This window comes from Amphibalanus amphitrite, unplaced genomic scaffold (assembly GCF_019059575.1).
Source record: "Amphibalanus amphitrite isolate SeventyFive unplaced genomic scaffold, NRLGWU_Aamphi_draft 000007F_arrow, whole genome shotgun sequence".
In the NCBI taxonomy this organism is placed as follows: Eukaryota; Metazoa; Arthropoda; class Thecostraca; order Balanomorpha; family Balanidae; genus Amphibalanus; species Amphibalanus amphitrite.
The window spans coordinates 575271-592400 of NW_024881503.1; the positions used below are offsets into that span (position 1 = coordinate 575271).

Consider the following 17130-nt stretch of genomic DNA (forward strand, 5'->3'; position numbering starts at 1 on the left):
ACAAAAACGAGTAAGATTCTGGTCTTCAATACGCCTTTTCACGCAACACGATCCAGAAAAACAAAGGTATTAGCTCAGAAGTGTTTGACAGGTGATTTTGAGCATGCAAGACGGCGTCTATAGCGCATTTAGGTCTTCGGCTTTTGGGGGGGGTCAAATGACCCTCTCAGACCTTTTGGGGGGGGTCATGACCCCGTGGACCCCCCCCAGGATCCGCCAGTGATTATATTGGTGGGTTCCTCCGACACTTCGAAAGGCGTCACTGACACTATAAGGGGCGGCGCCAACGCTTTAAGGGGCGGCGCCAACGCTTTAAGGGGCGGCAGCATCATTTTGAGGGGCGCCACCGACTCGTTGGCGGGCAGCACCATCACATTCAGGGGCGCCACCGGCACTTTGAGGGCGGCACCATCTTATTGAGGGGCGCCACCGATACTGAAAGAGGCGGCATCATCTTCTTGAGGGGCGGTATCATCACATTGCGGGGCTCCACAGATGCTTAGAACAGTAGCGGCGGAACACCTTCAGTTAAGAGGGGGCACTGCCGACTTTTGGTCCCATTCTTTCCATGCAACGCCCATAGGGCTAATGTTGAAATGTCAAAATCAAAGGGGGGCACGGTGCCCCGGTGCCCTCCCCGTTCCGCCGCCTATGGCTTAGAAGGGCGGCACCATTAGGTACATTGAGTGGGACCACTAACAGATTTAGGGGCGGCACTGTCACATTGAGTTGCGGGATCATCACTTTCTATAGACGGCTGCTTCACTTTAAGAGGCGGCATTATCATTTCGGAGGGCAGCAGCCTCACTATGAATGACGGCACCTAGCCTGCATGTGCGTGCTGCATCCTAGAGGGGGCGGCAACTGGGTCGGCAAACGGCTGTCACTGGGTCGGCATTCTCCGTGACTGGGTCGGCAATTGCCGACCCAGTTAACATGTTAAAATACGCCCTGTCCAGGGCCCCTCACGACATCCTTTGAGGGCTCCCACGCTGGCTCCACGGGCCGCGCAGGCATCTGAGGTCCCCACGATGGGCTCGAGGGCCCTCAAGCATCATGAAGACCTGTAAGGGCCCCACAGTGGTCTCCGAACGCCACCACGGAGGCTTGTTTGGCCGCGCTGAACTATGATGGCCCTAACGATGACCTCTGAAGCCCCTTACGACTACTTTTGAGGGCCCTTACGATGACGTTTAGTGTCTATTGCAGGCTCGAAGGGACCACTGATTCGTTCAGGCGATTCACGTGCCCATTTATGTCACTTATAGTGCAGGGGGGCATCTTACCCAACGCCAGGGGGCGTCTTTTCCACCCTGTTGGGTAAGATGCCCCCTTTCACTTCTTCAGGAAAATGCTTAATAGCAAAAAAAGTTATCATATTTCAAGCACGAAAGTGTGATATTTTTGGAGAAAAATGATGTCGGCTTCCGTTGAAACTTCAAGTTTTGGCTTTCCGATCGTCATTTTCGAATAATATATGACATAGTCAAACCCTGGGCATCTTTCCCCACTCTCCCCTACCGCTTGTCTTCTACCTCACTTTATTTTTTATAGATGTCCCGCGTGTCCATCCCCGTGGCCCGTGGTCCGTGAATGTGTGAAGTTGACCCAGATCCTTGTCAGTGCGCGGTCAAGTTCCATATTCATTAAGTCATTCATGATTTGCTAATGAAATTACAATGAAATAACTAATGAATTGACAACACTGTTTATCAGCTATGTACAATTTGCAGTTAAATCGCTGCAACTAGAAATTGTTTTACCGTACAAAATACGATACTAGCGCCATCTAGCGTTGGATTATTGGAACTTGAAAGCCACGTCGATTTCGTCTTCGATGTGTCGTGGGCCGGTTTGTTTTGGGGCCGTCAAAGTATTATAAATCGAACAATGAATATTTTTCGGCTTGCTGGTGACTTGTCCCATCTTCTAGCTATTATCATTCTTCTCTTGAAAATATGGAAGACCAGGTCTTGTGCTGGTAAGTGATAGAAGTGTGTGTTGATATTCCACCGGGGTGCGCATATTTTGCCACGTCCTGACTATCTAGGTATTAGGGGGCATTTCAGTTTGAAGAAAGGTTATTACTGGGATCATTAGCGTCGCCACGGGGGGGCAAGCGGGGCAGCTTGCCCCCCCCCCCCCAACCTCGGACCGGGCACCCCCTGAGATCGATACAGATCCGATGAGATTTTGGAGTCGGGAAAAAATGGGGGTACCTTTCTGAGAATGCCTGTGAGGTCAGACTCGGTTGGAGCGTGCAGTTCAAACCAGAGTCTGACTCGCATTCGCCAAAATCTTCAAGACTCCGAGTCCAGACTCGGAAATGTCAATGCTGCGATCCATTCCATGTTCCTAGTTCGTTCTTTATTACATTTTACACCTGATTTTCATAAGTTTTGGAGTGCTGACACAATTTTCGTTCAAAGCGTGAAACGAAATCTTAGGGGCATTTCTCAACTCTCGTCAAATGTCTGCGACAGGCTCAAGTACCGTACAAGTGTCGCAGGGCTCATGAGCTTGCTTTAAACAAAGGCTCCTAAGGAGCTCGACTGAGCCCTAAAGAAGCTTTCAGAGGGCCCAAACTGGCCTCTGAAAGTTCCACTGGTGTCCATGTTCTCTGAGGGCCCATACAGGGATCTACGAGCCTTCGAAGTTCGAACATTTCTGAGAACCTTAACTGGCCTCTGATAGTTCAGTCAAACTTTGGAGGCGACAGACCTTGCTAACCCCAAGCCGGCATCTGAGGGGTCACAGCTCACGTGTCCCTCTGAGGTCCGCAACACCATGTTTATTATGTCCCTACGTAGGGTCCTTAGGGATTCGACACAGACCCCGAGGGTTCACACTGTTATCCGAGGGCTCCAGGCTCACCCTGGGCCTAGTCTCTTAGCGCCCGCCGCCCACACTGGCTTCTGAGGGCCCCACCTTGGGCTTGGAAAGCCCTAAAGCACCACGTACACGTAAATATTTGAGGTGACCCACGCCGATCTCCGGGACCCTAAGCATGCTTCTGAGAGTCAGCACTGACCCTTAGTGGCCTGAAATGGCCTGGAAGTCCCAAACCTATCTCTGATGGATCCCTTGCCGCTATGCAGTGCGTAACTTTTGGTTCCGTTTAACAGTTTTTGTGCACGTTTGCAGCGCTTCCCTTCACACGAAAAACGAGAAACTTTTGTTCACACTCGAGTGAACAAAACACTTCCTCTCACTAGAGCAAAGATGAATTAGGTACTTCCGATTCACCCTTCCGACATTCACTCTCCGCCGAATGCCCAACTTAGCTACGATCGGCGGCTGGGATAAGTCCTATGCATTTCACGTAAAACCTCTGCATGCATGCGTGAATGGAGGTTTTAGCAGGGTGATCCGATTAAATGGAGCGTTTTTCACCTTTTTCTGGGTAATGATCATTAGAGTCGAGCGTCTGCACAGGGGCCCTCTGCAGTGCGTCGGCAATCGCAGCCATATACTAGTTATAATTCTACCAGTCGTTTTTGTCATGGAATTTCAAAATTTCGAATTTTTCTGTAAAAGTTACATGTCATAGCTAGAAGGAAACCTTTGTCACCATCGGATTCCTCGCACCATTGCGCGTCGAATGATATGTAAAACGAGTGAGTAAAGACTGGGGAAAGGCAAGTTTTAACACAAAAGTTGATTTTGCCCCCCCAACCGAAAATCTCTGGCGACGCCTATGACTGGGACACAAAGTAATTAGTAACATTGCACAGCAAACCGTTTCCATGCAAGGTCTCAGATTCAGAGGATAACTCGGGCGGATCCAAAAAGGCGTTCTCGGGTAGGTACTATGGGGGGAGCATGCACCCAAAAAAGTTTCTCCAAAGTCAATGAACTCCCTGGATTTCAGTTTTTATGCACTGCTGTGTGGTGTAAAACAAGTTTTTGCTAAATAGATGTTAGAATTTATGATACATATCAGGTAAAATCTAAAAATTAAAAATTTGCATCAATTTTGGGTGCTGCAGGTGGAGCATCTTGGATCTGCCAGTCTTCTGTAAAACTTAAACCCTTTTTCTATCAAGAGATAACAATTCTATAGTTTGGACAGACTTCTCCATGCTAAATAGTACAGAAATTATAACAAAAATGCTGAAATTGATCATTGACTAGTTAAACGTTTTTTTATATTTGTAGATGAAGTACGGTTGGTGAGCTGGTAGGTTCAGGGTTGTAGTTAAGTAGATCAGGTTAGATTATTTTTTATCTTCACTGTCTCTTCTACAGATTTACCAGATTTTCTTATAGGTGTATGCACATTACAGCATTACAGAACTGGCCATTTTGATGTTAGCATTAAAAATCAAAATGTAGGCATGTAGAGTGGCATGATTATTACAACAAAACAGCCTGCACAGTAAAAAAAAATACATAATCCACCCATGCTAGGTCTACCTCAAAGCCAATCCTATGCCAAAAATAAATGGGTTCAGCATTAATGAGGGGCATGAGCCAGAGGGTAAACAGCAGTTCTAAATAATTTAGCGATACTTTCATACTAATCTTGGTGGTAAAACTTAAGCTCAAGTTAAAACAATTTTTTCAATGATATATTTTGTTCCTTTCTATCTTAATAAATTTGACAGCTCATCACTAATTCAATGGTCAATTCCATGGTGAATATTGAAAACCCCATGTTTTGCGAGTGCTGACGTGTTACAGCTGGATCTTCCTGACAGCGTTCTACCCGTGCCGGCAGGTATCTCGGGCCGATCTCAGATCCTGTTTTTGGTGACCTATGTGGCCCGCTACCTGGACCTGCTGACCAACTTCGTGTCGGTCTACAACACCGCCATGAAGGTGTTCTTCATCGCCGCGTCCGCTGCCACCGTCTACCTTATGCTCTTCAAGTTCAAGGCCACATACGATCACAACCATGATACGCTGAGGTAGGTCGGGAGGTATAAGTTATTTTTTGCCAAAAAAAGTGCAACAATATAGGGCTTACTCTTGGTATCCAAGGCACCTGGGAATATGCAATGTTTGGATGCAACTCGATTGCTTATGCTGATGTAGCCAAATGGTTTGGTAAATGTGGAGCAGTTTCATAAAATGCCAGATCAGTTTTAGGTTAACTTAGAGTTGTGCTTAGTGATATGAAAATTAGCGATCGCATTATAACGTAGGGCTCACATAACACATTATAGGGTTATGTTTATGTACAATTACATACTTAACCTGTTTACTTGTGCATACTTTGTACATATTTTCTTGACCAACGAACTTGTGTGAACGAAAAAACTGCTGCCACCCTTTGGAAGAATTGGACTCATGAGCGACATTTCGATGCGAGGGAAGTTCTGTTCTTTGCATGACAAATAGTTTTGTTTGGGATCGTGTGAATCCTGTTTTAATCTGTGTACGGGTTCCTGCGAGGAAAGTGAGTAAGGCCTGTCGAAGTGCCTATGCCTCGACAACTGCGCGGTCTGGGTGTTGGGCAGTAGGTGGCGCGGGTATCGGTCCCCGTACGGTGACCAGTGTCTGTAGCCCGTGTCCTCACCACACTGTGTCTCTCTGTGCTCCATCAGGGTGGAGTTCCTGATCGCGCCGTGTGCTCTGCTGGCTCTGGTAGTAAACCACGACTTCACACCGCTGGAGGTACGTCAGTCTGGGCGGGGGAGACGGGAGCGGGAATCCTTTGGGCGGTCCAAGATGTGCCACCCTTTTCGCCATGGCTCATTTAGAGCATACTATGTTACATGCTTCATGTGGTAAAGAGCAGTGACAGCCGCTGCTCCAAGCTGCTCATCCGTCGATGGAAGGCGGAGTGAGTAGCGCTCTGCTCCGTGACTAGCAGTTAACAGTTCACGGTGCGTCGGACAGCCCGCTGACGCTGACTCACTGTGTGCTGCCGCAGATCCTGTGGACGTTCAGCATCTACCTGGAGTCGGTGGCCATCCTGCCGCAGCTGTTCATGGTCTCCAAGACGGGCGAAGCAGAGACCATCACCAGCCACTACCTGTTCGCGCTCGGCTCCTACCGCGCTCTCTACATTCTCAACTGGATCTACCGGTCAGTAAATCGTCTCACGTAGTGCCCTCTACATCCTCGACTGGATATATTGATCACTAAATCTGATCCCTCATCAGTGTTCAGTACCGTCGGGTTGTGGACACAAATTTGTGCAGTAAATGCTCGTATGACGAATGATTATCAGCAAATGTAGGACAAAAGTATGTTTCGCAGATGCTCGTACGGTACAAAGAACATACAGACAAAAGTGTAGGTTAGGACTGGTTAGGTAGGGTTAAGTTTGGTTGAGCAAGGTTAAGTTCGGCTGGGTTGGGTTCAGTCAGATTAGGTCCGGTCAGGCTAGTTTTTCTTTAGCGGTGCGTACTTATGTGCTCGTGTAGGTATTTTATCGCCCAAGTACTTCTGCATACGAACTTTTGCGTACGTTGATGCGTACTCTTGTCTGGAAATCGTCGTCTCACCCCATGACAGGCAGCGCCCTCTGCATGCTCAACTGGAGACCTGGGACTCCTAATACAATCTCAGCTACTACCTCCGTACTTGAGCGATGCGAACCTTTGTTCTCAAATTATACCGATTAACGCTGTACCTGCCAGCATTGGTTTTGAACGGCATTTGAGATAATGTCGAGATGAGGCCAATGTTCGCGGCTGTTGTGTTACTCTGCAAATCCAGCTAGTGATCACCCTTGCGACTGTTTGACTTTGCCACCGGGGACATCGGTTGACGATATTTGACCCATGAATCCGGTCTCCGCAGCCCTTTCCGCCCATGTCTTTTTCGCCCTTTTGTGCCCCGTCAGTGTGAGAAGGGTGGCCCGTTTCTGTCGTTTCTTTTTTTTCAACAGATTTGTTGTGTGAAAACTCGTAAAGTAGGTATTTCACTTTTTATTTTGTGATTGATTGACACGTATTTTGTCGTGCTATGAAAAACGACATCAACCAATGATGTATAATGAACATTATGAAACACCTATTAACCCGCGCCCGGCTGGGGGTCCTGGATTTCCACGCCCTGCTGGGGGGGGGGGGTGTTTGAACACCCCCCCCCCTTGTAACTCGGCTCCTGGGCCACGTAGCGATACGCGGAAGGCGGCGTTCGAAAGAGCGTCAAAAATAATGACGAAATCACTTCGGTCAATTTTTTGGTCAGGTCAAAGGTCAGGTCACCAGAGGTCATTGAAGGCACAATTTCGCCGATTTCCAGGTTGAATATCGAAAATTTCCAAGAAGCCAACGCATAACTCGGGAACCAATAGAGCTACAGCGCCGCGGAAAAGCGCATTCGATAGCCCTATTAACGCCCTTTCTGAGTAATTCTCTCAGATTTGACCTAACGTCAACGGTTTTGCCTGCAGGGGGCAAAAACTGCAAAAATAGCCGATTTTTTCGGAAACAGTTTTTCGGCAATAACTTTTGACCCAAGCTTTGTACGAGCTTACTTTTACCGGCATCGTGTTCCTCTCGTCAAGACGCATCGAATGAACTATAACTTGACCTTGAAAGGTCAACTTGAAAATTTGACCTCAGGTCAAGGTCATGACCTGACCGGAAAGGGTCATGTTGCATATCAGTCGATCCGTATCGTCGAGCTGAACACATCTAATGCGTTTTCATCGCTCTAGCATGCCTCTATCAAAAGTTATTTGCGAAAAACTGTTAGATACCATTCGTGACCTAAGATGACCTCAGGGCATAAACAAGGGTCACGGACACCATTTTCATGTTCAGTGTGTCTAAACCACTTGTAATTCAGTGTTTGGGAGTGTTTATACTGTCTTTCGTCCAAAAGAGGCGCATTTCAATTTTCTCCCATTGACTTATAATGGGGAGGTCGCAAAATTGACCTGACCTTAGGTCACCGATATCAAAATTCCGAGATATACATTTTATAGATACTGTTACCCTCATCAATCGCTGAATGTTTCAAAGCGATCGGTCACTCGGTGTAGCTATGACGGACATTGAAACTTTTTATGAGGTGAGGTCACTTCAAGTGACCTGGTGACCTGACCTTGAATGACCTTGGTCTGAAATTTTCACAACATGTGTAGAATTAATGTATGATAAGGTGTACCAAAAACGGCGGCGCTCCGCGCCGCCGTTTTTGAGATATTCGCGAAAAACCACAAGGGGGGGTGTTCAAACACCCCCCCCCCAGCAGGGCGCGGGTTAAAAGATGATTACTTCACGGAATAACTTAACCAGTGATCTAAATAATTCGCTCTTCAAGATTTAGGTGCGAGCTGGCTGCTGCAGCCGACTGTTGAGTTGAAGTCTGGCGCATTGGGATAATTCGGACCGCAGTATTCTTACCAGTCGGTACCGACTGCAGTCGGCTATTATGCGCAGTAATATCCGGGTTGATACTGACTGTTGGCAGCATAACATTGGACAGCTGGGTCGTACACGTGACCACGTCGGAGAAGGAAGATTACGACTAGATATTGCCATTATCCTCACAATGCGCGACCAGGGAGTTGCGTCCGCATCATTTTCCAGATGACAGTTTTCGAGGTGCAGCACGCGGCGGCCGTTTCCCGTGTAGTGTTAGCTAATTCCCGCGGGCCGCAGCTGTCCGTTCAGTGTCATATTTGCCGTGTAAGCTGCGATCGGACCCGTCCGATGGACTCGCCGATTTCTGGTGGCTTCTGCCGCCGTACCTTCCACGATACGAGAGCGTATTGCGATTATCGTAAACGTCCAATGGTCAATGCCGTTCTACTGAGCTGCTTCGATCTTCCGGACGAGTCGTTGCTTCCTGGACCTGTGAGTGCTTGATTCTGTCGTGTACGGACTGAAGGTACCCTACGAGGTCAGCCCTACAAGCTACTGTTAGATTACCGTTGCCCTGAAGTACTTCTTGGTCTACTAGGTCTACTTTGTGTTATTAAAAATGTATGTGCGTGGTGACTGTTTCAGGCCCTATTGCTTGGTAGCACTGGATTTGGGACTGAAAAGAGAAGAAAATTAAGAACATGCATAGTAAATAGTCATGCCCACACGGTTTCATTAGGCTCGATGGCAACAGTGTAGGCCAACTTATCCACCATGCCCGAGGGAACCACTCTACTGTTTGTGATAAACATTCAGACACCTGTTTGCCAGCTGGATTTAAACACGCAGATGAGGCGCGGAATATTGGTTTGATCGGCGGATCGGTCGCTGGTGCTACGCTTTAAACCCTGCCGCCCAGTGTACCCGCGGGCCTGCGAGCATCCACTCAGCTTATTATCTGGAATGTGCTGAACTCTGCCCGGGACCGATCTCTACCTGTGCTCCGGGATTTACCTACGTTCGACGTCATCCCTGTGAAACGTTTGTCAACTAATCATGCATCTGGCGTCTCTATTCTCTTCAAAGAACTCGGGGTATTGCATAGCAGGTTTTAGGCTGAGTCAATAAGTGTGTGGGACTTTTCACAGAAGCGGTGCCGATAGCGGCTCCCCTGTAAAGTCGCGCAGATCCTACTGGTGTGTACTGGTTACCCTGCACTAACCGTCCCACCTACCCCGTCCACTGCGTCTCGACGTGTTGTCGCTGACGCCAACGTCGTACTCCCGCATTCGACTGGTGTTCCGACCTTTACCGACCCGTCTCGTCCCGTCCCGTCCCCGGGTCATTTAGCCCACTGTCCTGGCAGCGGGCTGGGTCGCACTGACTACACGGAATCGCAGGCTACCGTAGCCGACGGCAGTGGGTTTCAACCGGATACAGTGCCGGCGAGGCTGCTCCTGCCAGAGGCGTGTGTTGTGTGTACCCGGTGGCACTAGGATGGCTTTGTTTTCTGCGAACTACCCCGTGCCGCTGCTGGGAATTGGAGTTAGCACTGCGCAATGCTCGGATACAGGGCTGTGATTCCATGCGCTATGCTGATGGAGCGCATAATCTGCCCGTTTGTATTACTGTCGACAGGGGATAAGTCCCCACATTTTGGAGTAAATTGCCAGGCTCATTATTGTTACGTAAGCAACAGAGTGCTGGTAATACGAAGCGAGAGAATAATTAAGCAAAAAGGTATCTGACTGGTTTGTATAACTTGATAGGTTTGAGCTTTATTATATCATACGTAAGCGTTTCGAATGGTACTCATCAGACATGCGATTGTGCATGGACCTGACAAAATGAAGCCACAATCTGATTCCATGGGTACAGTTCTGGGATCAAATAGGATCAGATATGGCCTCTCCATTTTGGCTAGAAATCCTTTGTGATATTAGATATCTACTGAGATCGAAGATGCACCATGTTTTCCCCGTTCGATCCACAGGGACCTTAGCATATAGGTTTGTCGCGAGATCCACTGAGATGATAGCTAGGTCCACCCCTCGGATCCATTTACACGTCTGGTACGCCCCCGCCCACCGGCTGTCGTGGTAGCCAGCCATTCCCTAGTTTCACTCCCCCGCACTGCCACCGTTTGACCTTTGAACGTCAATACGCCCGCCGACACCACGTGAGACGCGCGTCGGTACTTGCGTCCAGTTTCACCAGTGAACAGCGGTGGACACCGACACTGGTCATCCACGCTTCTCACAGATGTGTGTTGTCCTGCTGTTTAGCCGCGAAGATAGCTAGCTATTTCGGTGGTTTGTTGGCTTGTTCTTCTCGGTCAAACCCAGCGAACAAACACTGAGAAAGATCGACGCCGCTTTCGAAGAACGCTAGCGGCGGCGGTTCGGCGCAGAAGTGCGGCCCCCCGGGAGCTCAAAGATGGCCTTGGTCTCTGCCAAGTTTGTTGGAAGTCAAAATTAAAGTCGGTGGTTGCTTGAAGGATTTAATCTCAGCATAAAAGCAAACGCTGATGCGAACTACAAGTTGTCAAATTAGAGTCGCGCCTTACGACGTCCCGAGTCTGCGGTGTTTGCTTGTGTGCCGCGGCCAAACAGGCAAGCCGCTCCGATTATGTTAAGAGCAGTGAACGAGAGAAGCAGCGACCTTTAGTTGGTTTCTCGTGCTTTCAGTATTGAGTGATGATATCTGATTATTTGACTGAATGGGTGAGGATAGACGTAGGTGTCATTGTGGTGATGGGTGAGTTGTGGGACGAGAACTCGAGTTTCGTTTGTCAATGGTAGTGGGATGGTTTACTTCAGAAGTTGGAGTTGCATTGCCGCCAAGTTATAGACCGAGCATCGCAAGGACATTCGACAAAGTGAGAACAGAATATGAAAAAATAATAAGCAGGTTTCAGAAGGTCACGCCACCACTCTAGGTCGTAGCCCGTCCTTCAGGTGGGGGCTGCACGCTTGCTGCCAGCCCACGGCCGCTCCAAGCATAAGGTCGCTTCACGTTTCGCAACGCAGTACGCCGCTTCGGGCCGCCGGTGCCAGCTCAGCCTGAGTTATCCTCTTCTGACTCACTCTTTGTGCCACCTGCGTATTCAAATAATTTTGTTCGAAAAATATGTCTTAAAGTGTTTGGCCCCAGTAGCTGCATTCGGCAATTTGCTGAGCTGGTGCATATAAAAGTGTATGTATGTTCTCAAAGATCACTGATCTCAAAGAGCAATGCATGTCTGTCAGGATATGCCTGGTAAAACCCTGTGAAAACCCTGTAAACCCCTGTAAAACGTAGGCCTGCTTTGAAGGTCCTCATGCAGTGGTGGTCTGGAGTCAATATAGTGTCGGTGGCAGGCCGGTTCGGGGAAATTGACGGCAATCGGTCCGTCCGACGCCGACTTTGAGCGGCTGCCACTGTGGGGACGGTCGCTGGCCTGCGTGTGACGTTCGCTGGTCGGGGAGGGGAGAGTCAGCCTCCGCCCTGAGTCGACGGGACGCGACGGCACATGTGTCCGCGCGTGAAAGCTCGGCTCAAAGTGGCATTTCACCTGCTTCCAAGCCACATCGGTCCGCTGAAAAAAGTCTTTGCTCTTAGAAGCTTCGTACAAACTGCTATCTAAGCAGTCTCCATTCTGCCTGGCTCTATTTTGCTTGAGCTTGGTTCTGGGTGGTACGTCGGTTTATGTTGATCAATCCACCCGATAGGTAACCACGTCGATGTCAGATCCAATTCCCAAGAGGTATGCCGGTATCATTCTCAGGTGTTTGGCTGTTTCCGCGGATTACGTAAGGCAGCGATATCTGACTATGCCTCGAATGATGTATTACATGCTTTGTCCGAGAAATGCACAATAAACAGCCGGGGATATTGGAAACTCGGCTTGCTAAGGCAGCTCGGGGATGACTTGTTCGCCATTTGTAAAGTCTTATCGCCTTCCATTATCGTTCGTTCGTGGATCGCGAGCGGTCGCTGCGAAATATTGTGATTTTACTCGCGACGGTCTATGGTCGGTCGTGGATTCGGTCGCCAGCGCCTGCGCTTCTCGCTCAGTTCACTGCAGCTCGACACATCCGCTTTTCATCAAGATGAGCGTTTCATCAAGAGTCCTTCATTATCAGCAAGATATTAAGGCTTGATCCACCATTCGCTGCTCCCGTCACGCACCCCATTATTCCGACAGCACAGAGGAGCATATTTTGCATTGATGGCTCGTATGTGAAGGCGGCAACTCTTAGCCTTGTCCCGGATCTGAGGGATGATACTGCCGTTTGCTGTGCTCGTTATATGAAGGGTGGACTCTCTCGGATGCAATCAGTGCGTTGACCTGAGCCGAGGCGGCGGCCGTCAGTGGCCGCGCCCGGTGTTGCCGGGCGCTGCTGGTGCCGTTAAGCACGGCACAACACTTTTACTCTGCTTTACGGCGGGTCTCCGTCTGACGAAGAGGCGATTTCTGCCGGCTACTGTCGCCCACAGAGGTCTGTCGGTAAGGCAGATATGGTCGTCTTGTTCGATGACCGATCATCTGCAGTACCTGCGGGATGAATGTCCCCCACGCAGTGTGTTTTGCAATGTAACTGAAACACTGCGAGCATCTACAGTACCTGCGGGATGAACGGCAATGTTCCCCCACGCAGTGTGTTTTGCAATGTAACTGAAACACTGCATGGCTGATAGAACTATCCTGTTACATTTGTTTCTGGTGTGCTGGGTGGAAAAGCCCGTTGTGACGCGTTAACCCGCGCCATAGCGGAGGACTTAGTATGTATTTATTTATTGTATTTAAGGACCTCCCACACTGAAAGCCATGCCAATTACGAGCGAGCCGTTGCTCTGTGCAACGAACTCAGCCAGGTGCATACCCAGCGGGTCGCTGCGTGCTCCAGTCGACAATACTTTATGTGAGGCACTCCACTTCTGAGCGGGTATGTCCCAGTTCCTGTGAGCGAACAACACTTGCTGACTAGCGCCTGCCGCCATTAGTCTCTGAGAGGACGTCAGTGTTTCCGACTAATGCTGTGTGCGGTAGTTCCTCGTCGGACGTTGTACCTCATCAAGCATTCCGCTTTTCATCGGCTCACTGTGTTTGTGACTCCATGTATGAACGGATTAATGCAGGTGGGGATGTTCCCACTTCTAAATGACTGCCTGCCCAGGCTTCTGCTGTAAACGATGGCAAAAGTTCGTTGCATCCTTCTAAATTCGTTCTCAGACGATGAGATCGTTGCATTCCTCCCTCACTAAATAGCATCGTCTTTGCGTGAAATGTGAATTTCCCGCCGATATTATCTTTTTCGTTTACAAACATAACCTACCGTTGCGTGTGGTTTCTAATCTGCCGTGTCCGATTCCCCCACTCGGAGCCTCTCGGGATATATTGTGGTTGCTCGTCTCCGGTTAGCTGGGATATTGAAAGGAGAAGAGCAGACCGCGCGACTGTCTGGCTCGCTAACGACAGTGCGTTGTTGGCGTTGTTGGGCGGCATGGTTTTTGTTGCGCCGGCTTGGCAGAGGAGCCGCTATGCCGCTGCACCGCAGATAACCGCTGTGTACCTGGGCAAAGTCATCATCGGCCATTAGCCCACTGATTGAATAAATAATTTAATGGCGGCATCGTTTGTGCTGACTTACGTAAGGAAGCTGGATAGCGCTATTCGAGCGACAATGCCAGCATCTGGGGCACATACCTTCAGTGAGTTGGGAAACTAATATTTCCTTGAAAAAAGAATCCTAACAAAACAAGCAAACTTGGTTTAATATTGTAACTTGGCTGGCTGCCTCACCTTAGTAGCCTTTTTTATTTGTGGCTGGTCCGCGCGCTTGTGCAACCCAAACATCATTAAGTAAATGACGGCTAGAAACCTTTGTGTACAGTTGCTACGCGCGCCGTCCCTGAGCAATGTTTTGTGAGAAGTCGCATTACGGCGGCCGGTTCTGTCTGAACGGGAGGGTGCTTTTCAGTCGCCTCTGTCAATGCGGTGGCTTGAAGCGTCGGACAGCGACCCGGCGTGGGGAGTGGGCACTCTGAGGTCTACCAGGGGCGGAGGGGGGGGGGGGGGGCGGAGAACGGCATCGACGGCTGCCTGGACCGATCGGCCAGTCACTCTGCAGTCTGGTGGCTGGACGACAGTCATAGCCGCTTCATCAGCTGGCATGCCTGCTGACGTGCTGACTGCTGCGCTGCTGATTGAGCTGGCTGCGGAAGCCCCCTTATCCGTTCTTATCCTGAGCTGACTGCGGAGCCCATCAGCATAGCGACGACTTTCGAGCATGTGCTTCCATTTGTCATTTGTTTTCTTTTCCCACATGTATCTCAGTCTGTGTTTCCTGTAGTTTGAGTCATATAATGGAGGCTTGCTCTCCTGATTAGAAAGAGACTGACAATTACCGTATTTAACATTGCTTTATTTTGTCCCTTTGTCCTGGCGCAGACTTCGTGTGACGTTCAAGTACTTTGCGGCTGCAGCCCATTGCAGTGTGAAGAATTTAGGCATCTTTTTGCGGCACAGCCCATTAAAGTGTAAGGAATTTGAGCATCCTTTTGTAAACGCTCGGATTGTTTCCCGACCCCCACGCACACACATTACGTGTTTTGTTACGTGCCATGACAACGTTTTTCGGTCGAAGCGTGAAACGCGATTACTGAATGCCAGAGTCTGGCCAAATGGATGCCAGATTGGGGTCTGTGTAGCGCTGAAAGCCTGCTGGGGCCTGGGACTCGTTGTCCATTTGACGCTTGACGTTGGCTGTTATTGTGTTATGTAACTTCAGCTTCTGGTACGAGGTGTGATAATGCTATGTCTGTCGACTCGTCAGAAATATAGCCATGGTTGTCGCTGCCTCTTACTGACTCTGGGCTTGTCTCCGTTTGCAGCTACTACTTTGACAACTTCTTCGACCTGATCGCCATCGTGGCCGGCGTGGTGCAGACGGTGCTCTACTGCGACTTTTTCTATCTCTACATCACCAAAGGTACGGACTTTATTTAAATCTCTCTCTCTCTCTCTCTCTCTCTCTCTCTCTCTCTCTCTCTCTCTCTCTCTCTCTCTCTCTCTCTCTCTCTCTCTCTCTCTCTCTCTCTCTCTCGCTCTCGCTCTCGCTCTCGCTCTCGCTCTCGCTCTCGCTCTCGCTCTCGCTCTCGCTCTCTCTCGCTCTCTCTCGCTCTCTCTCGCTCTCTCTCGCTCTCTCTCGCTCTCTCGCTCTCTCGCTCTCTCTCTCTCTCTCTCTCTCTCTCTCTCTCTCTCTCTCTCTCTCTCTCTCTCTCTCTCTCTCTCTCTCTCTCTCTCTCTCTCTCTCTCTCTCTTTCGCCGTCCATGAAGCCATTAAATCGATCAGAATTTAGTGAATTGATGGTTTGTGCTAGTTTGGGGCTTCTTGCGCCTTTTCCTGTATGCGATGTGCGTTATTTCGCTTCGAGAAATACACATGATATGACACGTAATGAGCTCTCTCCCTCCCCCTCTCTCCTACTTCTCTCTTTCTCTTTTCCCGGATGCCACCATCGTCATGGATTTAATTTTAAGGAGCAAAGTGCTAGTTGCGTGCGTAATCACTTGCAAAGTGCCTCACTTTGTCTTTGTTTTCGCAGTTCTGAAGGGCAAGAAGATCGTGTTACCTGCTTGAGTTCGCCGAGATGCTAAATAAAGGGCGCTGCTGCAGCCCACATGACGTCATTGGCGTGTGCGATCGGCGCGTGACGTCACCGGTGTGCGCGGCCGGCGTATGACGTCATTGGCGACGGCCGGTCACAGAGTGAAGCTAGTGACCGACTCCGGTCGGCGAGCGGGCCATCTCGGCAGATCGCCGGTGTTCTGCGGCCGGGCGAGTGGCGCGCGCCTGAGCTTGTGTGAGACGCCGCTGCTGTCGCCGTTCTCTGAACCCCTCCCCACACTCCGCTGTCGGCATTAAACCCGGCCCGGCCGGCAGAGCGGAGCCGTGAGCGTCGTTTGTTTGTGTGTATTTAACTGGTCGACGGGCGCTGACTCGCCGTGGCCGGCACGGTTTTATGGTGAGCGGCTGGACGGCGGTACCGTGCACTATCCGCCGCCGCGCTCCGCCGCCTGCGTTATTCCACAGTTGCGTTACTAAGAAGGCTTTGACTGAGGGTGCGTCGAACTGACTGGAGAGAGAACATTCGGTGTGAGGAAGATTCTTATTAAAAAACGGGGTTAAAGTGATCGCTGTGTTTGCTGTCTGGTTCGGATGCACGCTGGGCAGAAGAAAGGGAACCCAATGTCGATTGTTAGGGGTGGTCTGATACACACAGAAACAATAGACGTGTCCGCAGTTACTCTTATTGAGCGTTTCCATGGCCATCTGTTAAAGCACTTACAAGTGTTATACACTGAGCTGACTGTTAGAGTAGGTGCAACGCTCTTCCTTTCACGGTTTGTTATTTGATCTTTAACACGCGCAGTGGAAGGGGGGCGGATTTCGCCCACCCCTCCTGTTTTTCGCCAATAACTCGCGCCGCAAACGTAATATGAATGTTGAATTTTGGCTACCTGACCAGAATTGAACTGCGGATCTTCTCATGCAAGAAATAAGAAAATCGGTTCACAACTTTTCTAGTAATAGCGGTGTAAAGTCAAACATCCTGCCGGCGCGGCGAGTAGTAATCTTGGGCGCGGCGGCCGGCGCTAGCCGTTACGCGCCGCCTGAATTGTGGACTGCCGGGGCGGGACGGTTCCGTCGTTACATCGCGCTCCTTACCGCTGATTATATTCGATTCGCGTCAAATTTTGTGAGAAGACTGAGAAATGTGCAGGCAATCATATGGGCAAAGAATTTTGAAAATCGGCCGGTAACAACTTGAGTTATGAGTGTGTAAACAAAAAATTGTGATTGCCGCGTTTCCC

At 49.7% G+C, this 17130-nt stretch overlaps 1 protein-coding gene across 1 annotated transcript; it reads left to right on the top strand.

Annotated features, from left to right (window-relative positions):
* Positions 1–1541: 1541 nt before the first annotated feature.
* Positions 1542–16449, top strand: LOC122378579 (ER lumen protein-retaining receptor-like). The gene is made up of 6 exons (XM_043359815.1): positions 1542–1981; positions 4721–4910; positions 5550–5619; positions 5879–6033; positions 15147–15244; positions 15861–16449. The coding sequence occupies exons 1-6, from the start codon at positions 1891–1893 to the stop codon at positions 15893–15895; spliced, it is 639 nt and encodes a 212-aa protein (XP_043215750.1). The 5' UTR covers positions 1542–1890; the 3' UTR covers positions 15896–16449.
* Positions 16450–17130: the final 681 nt, after the last annotated feature.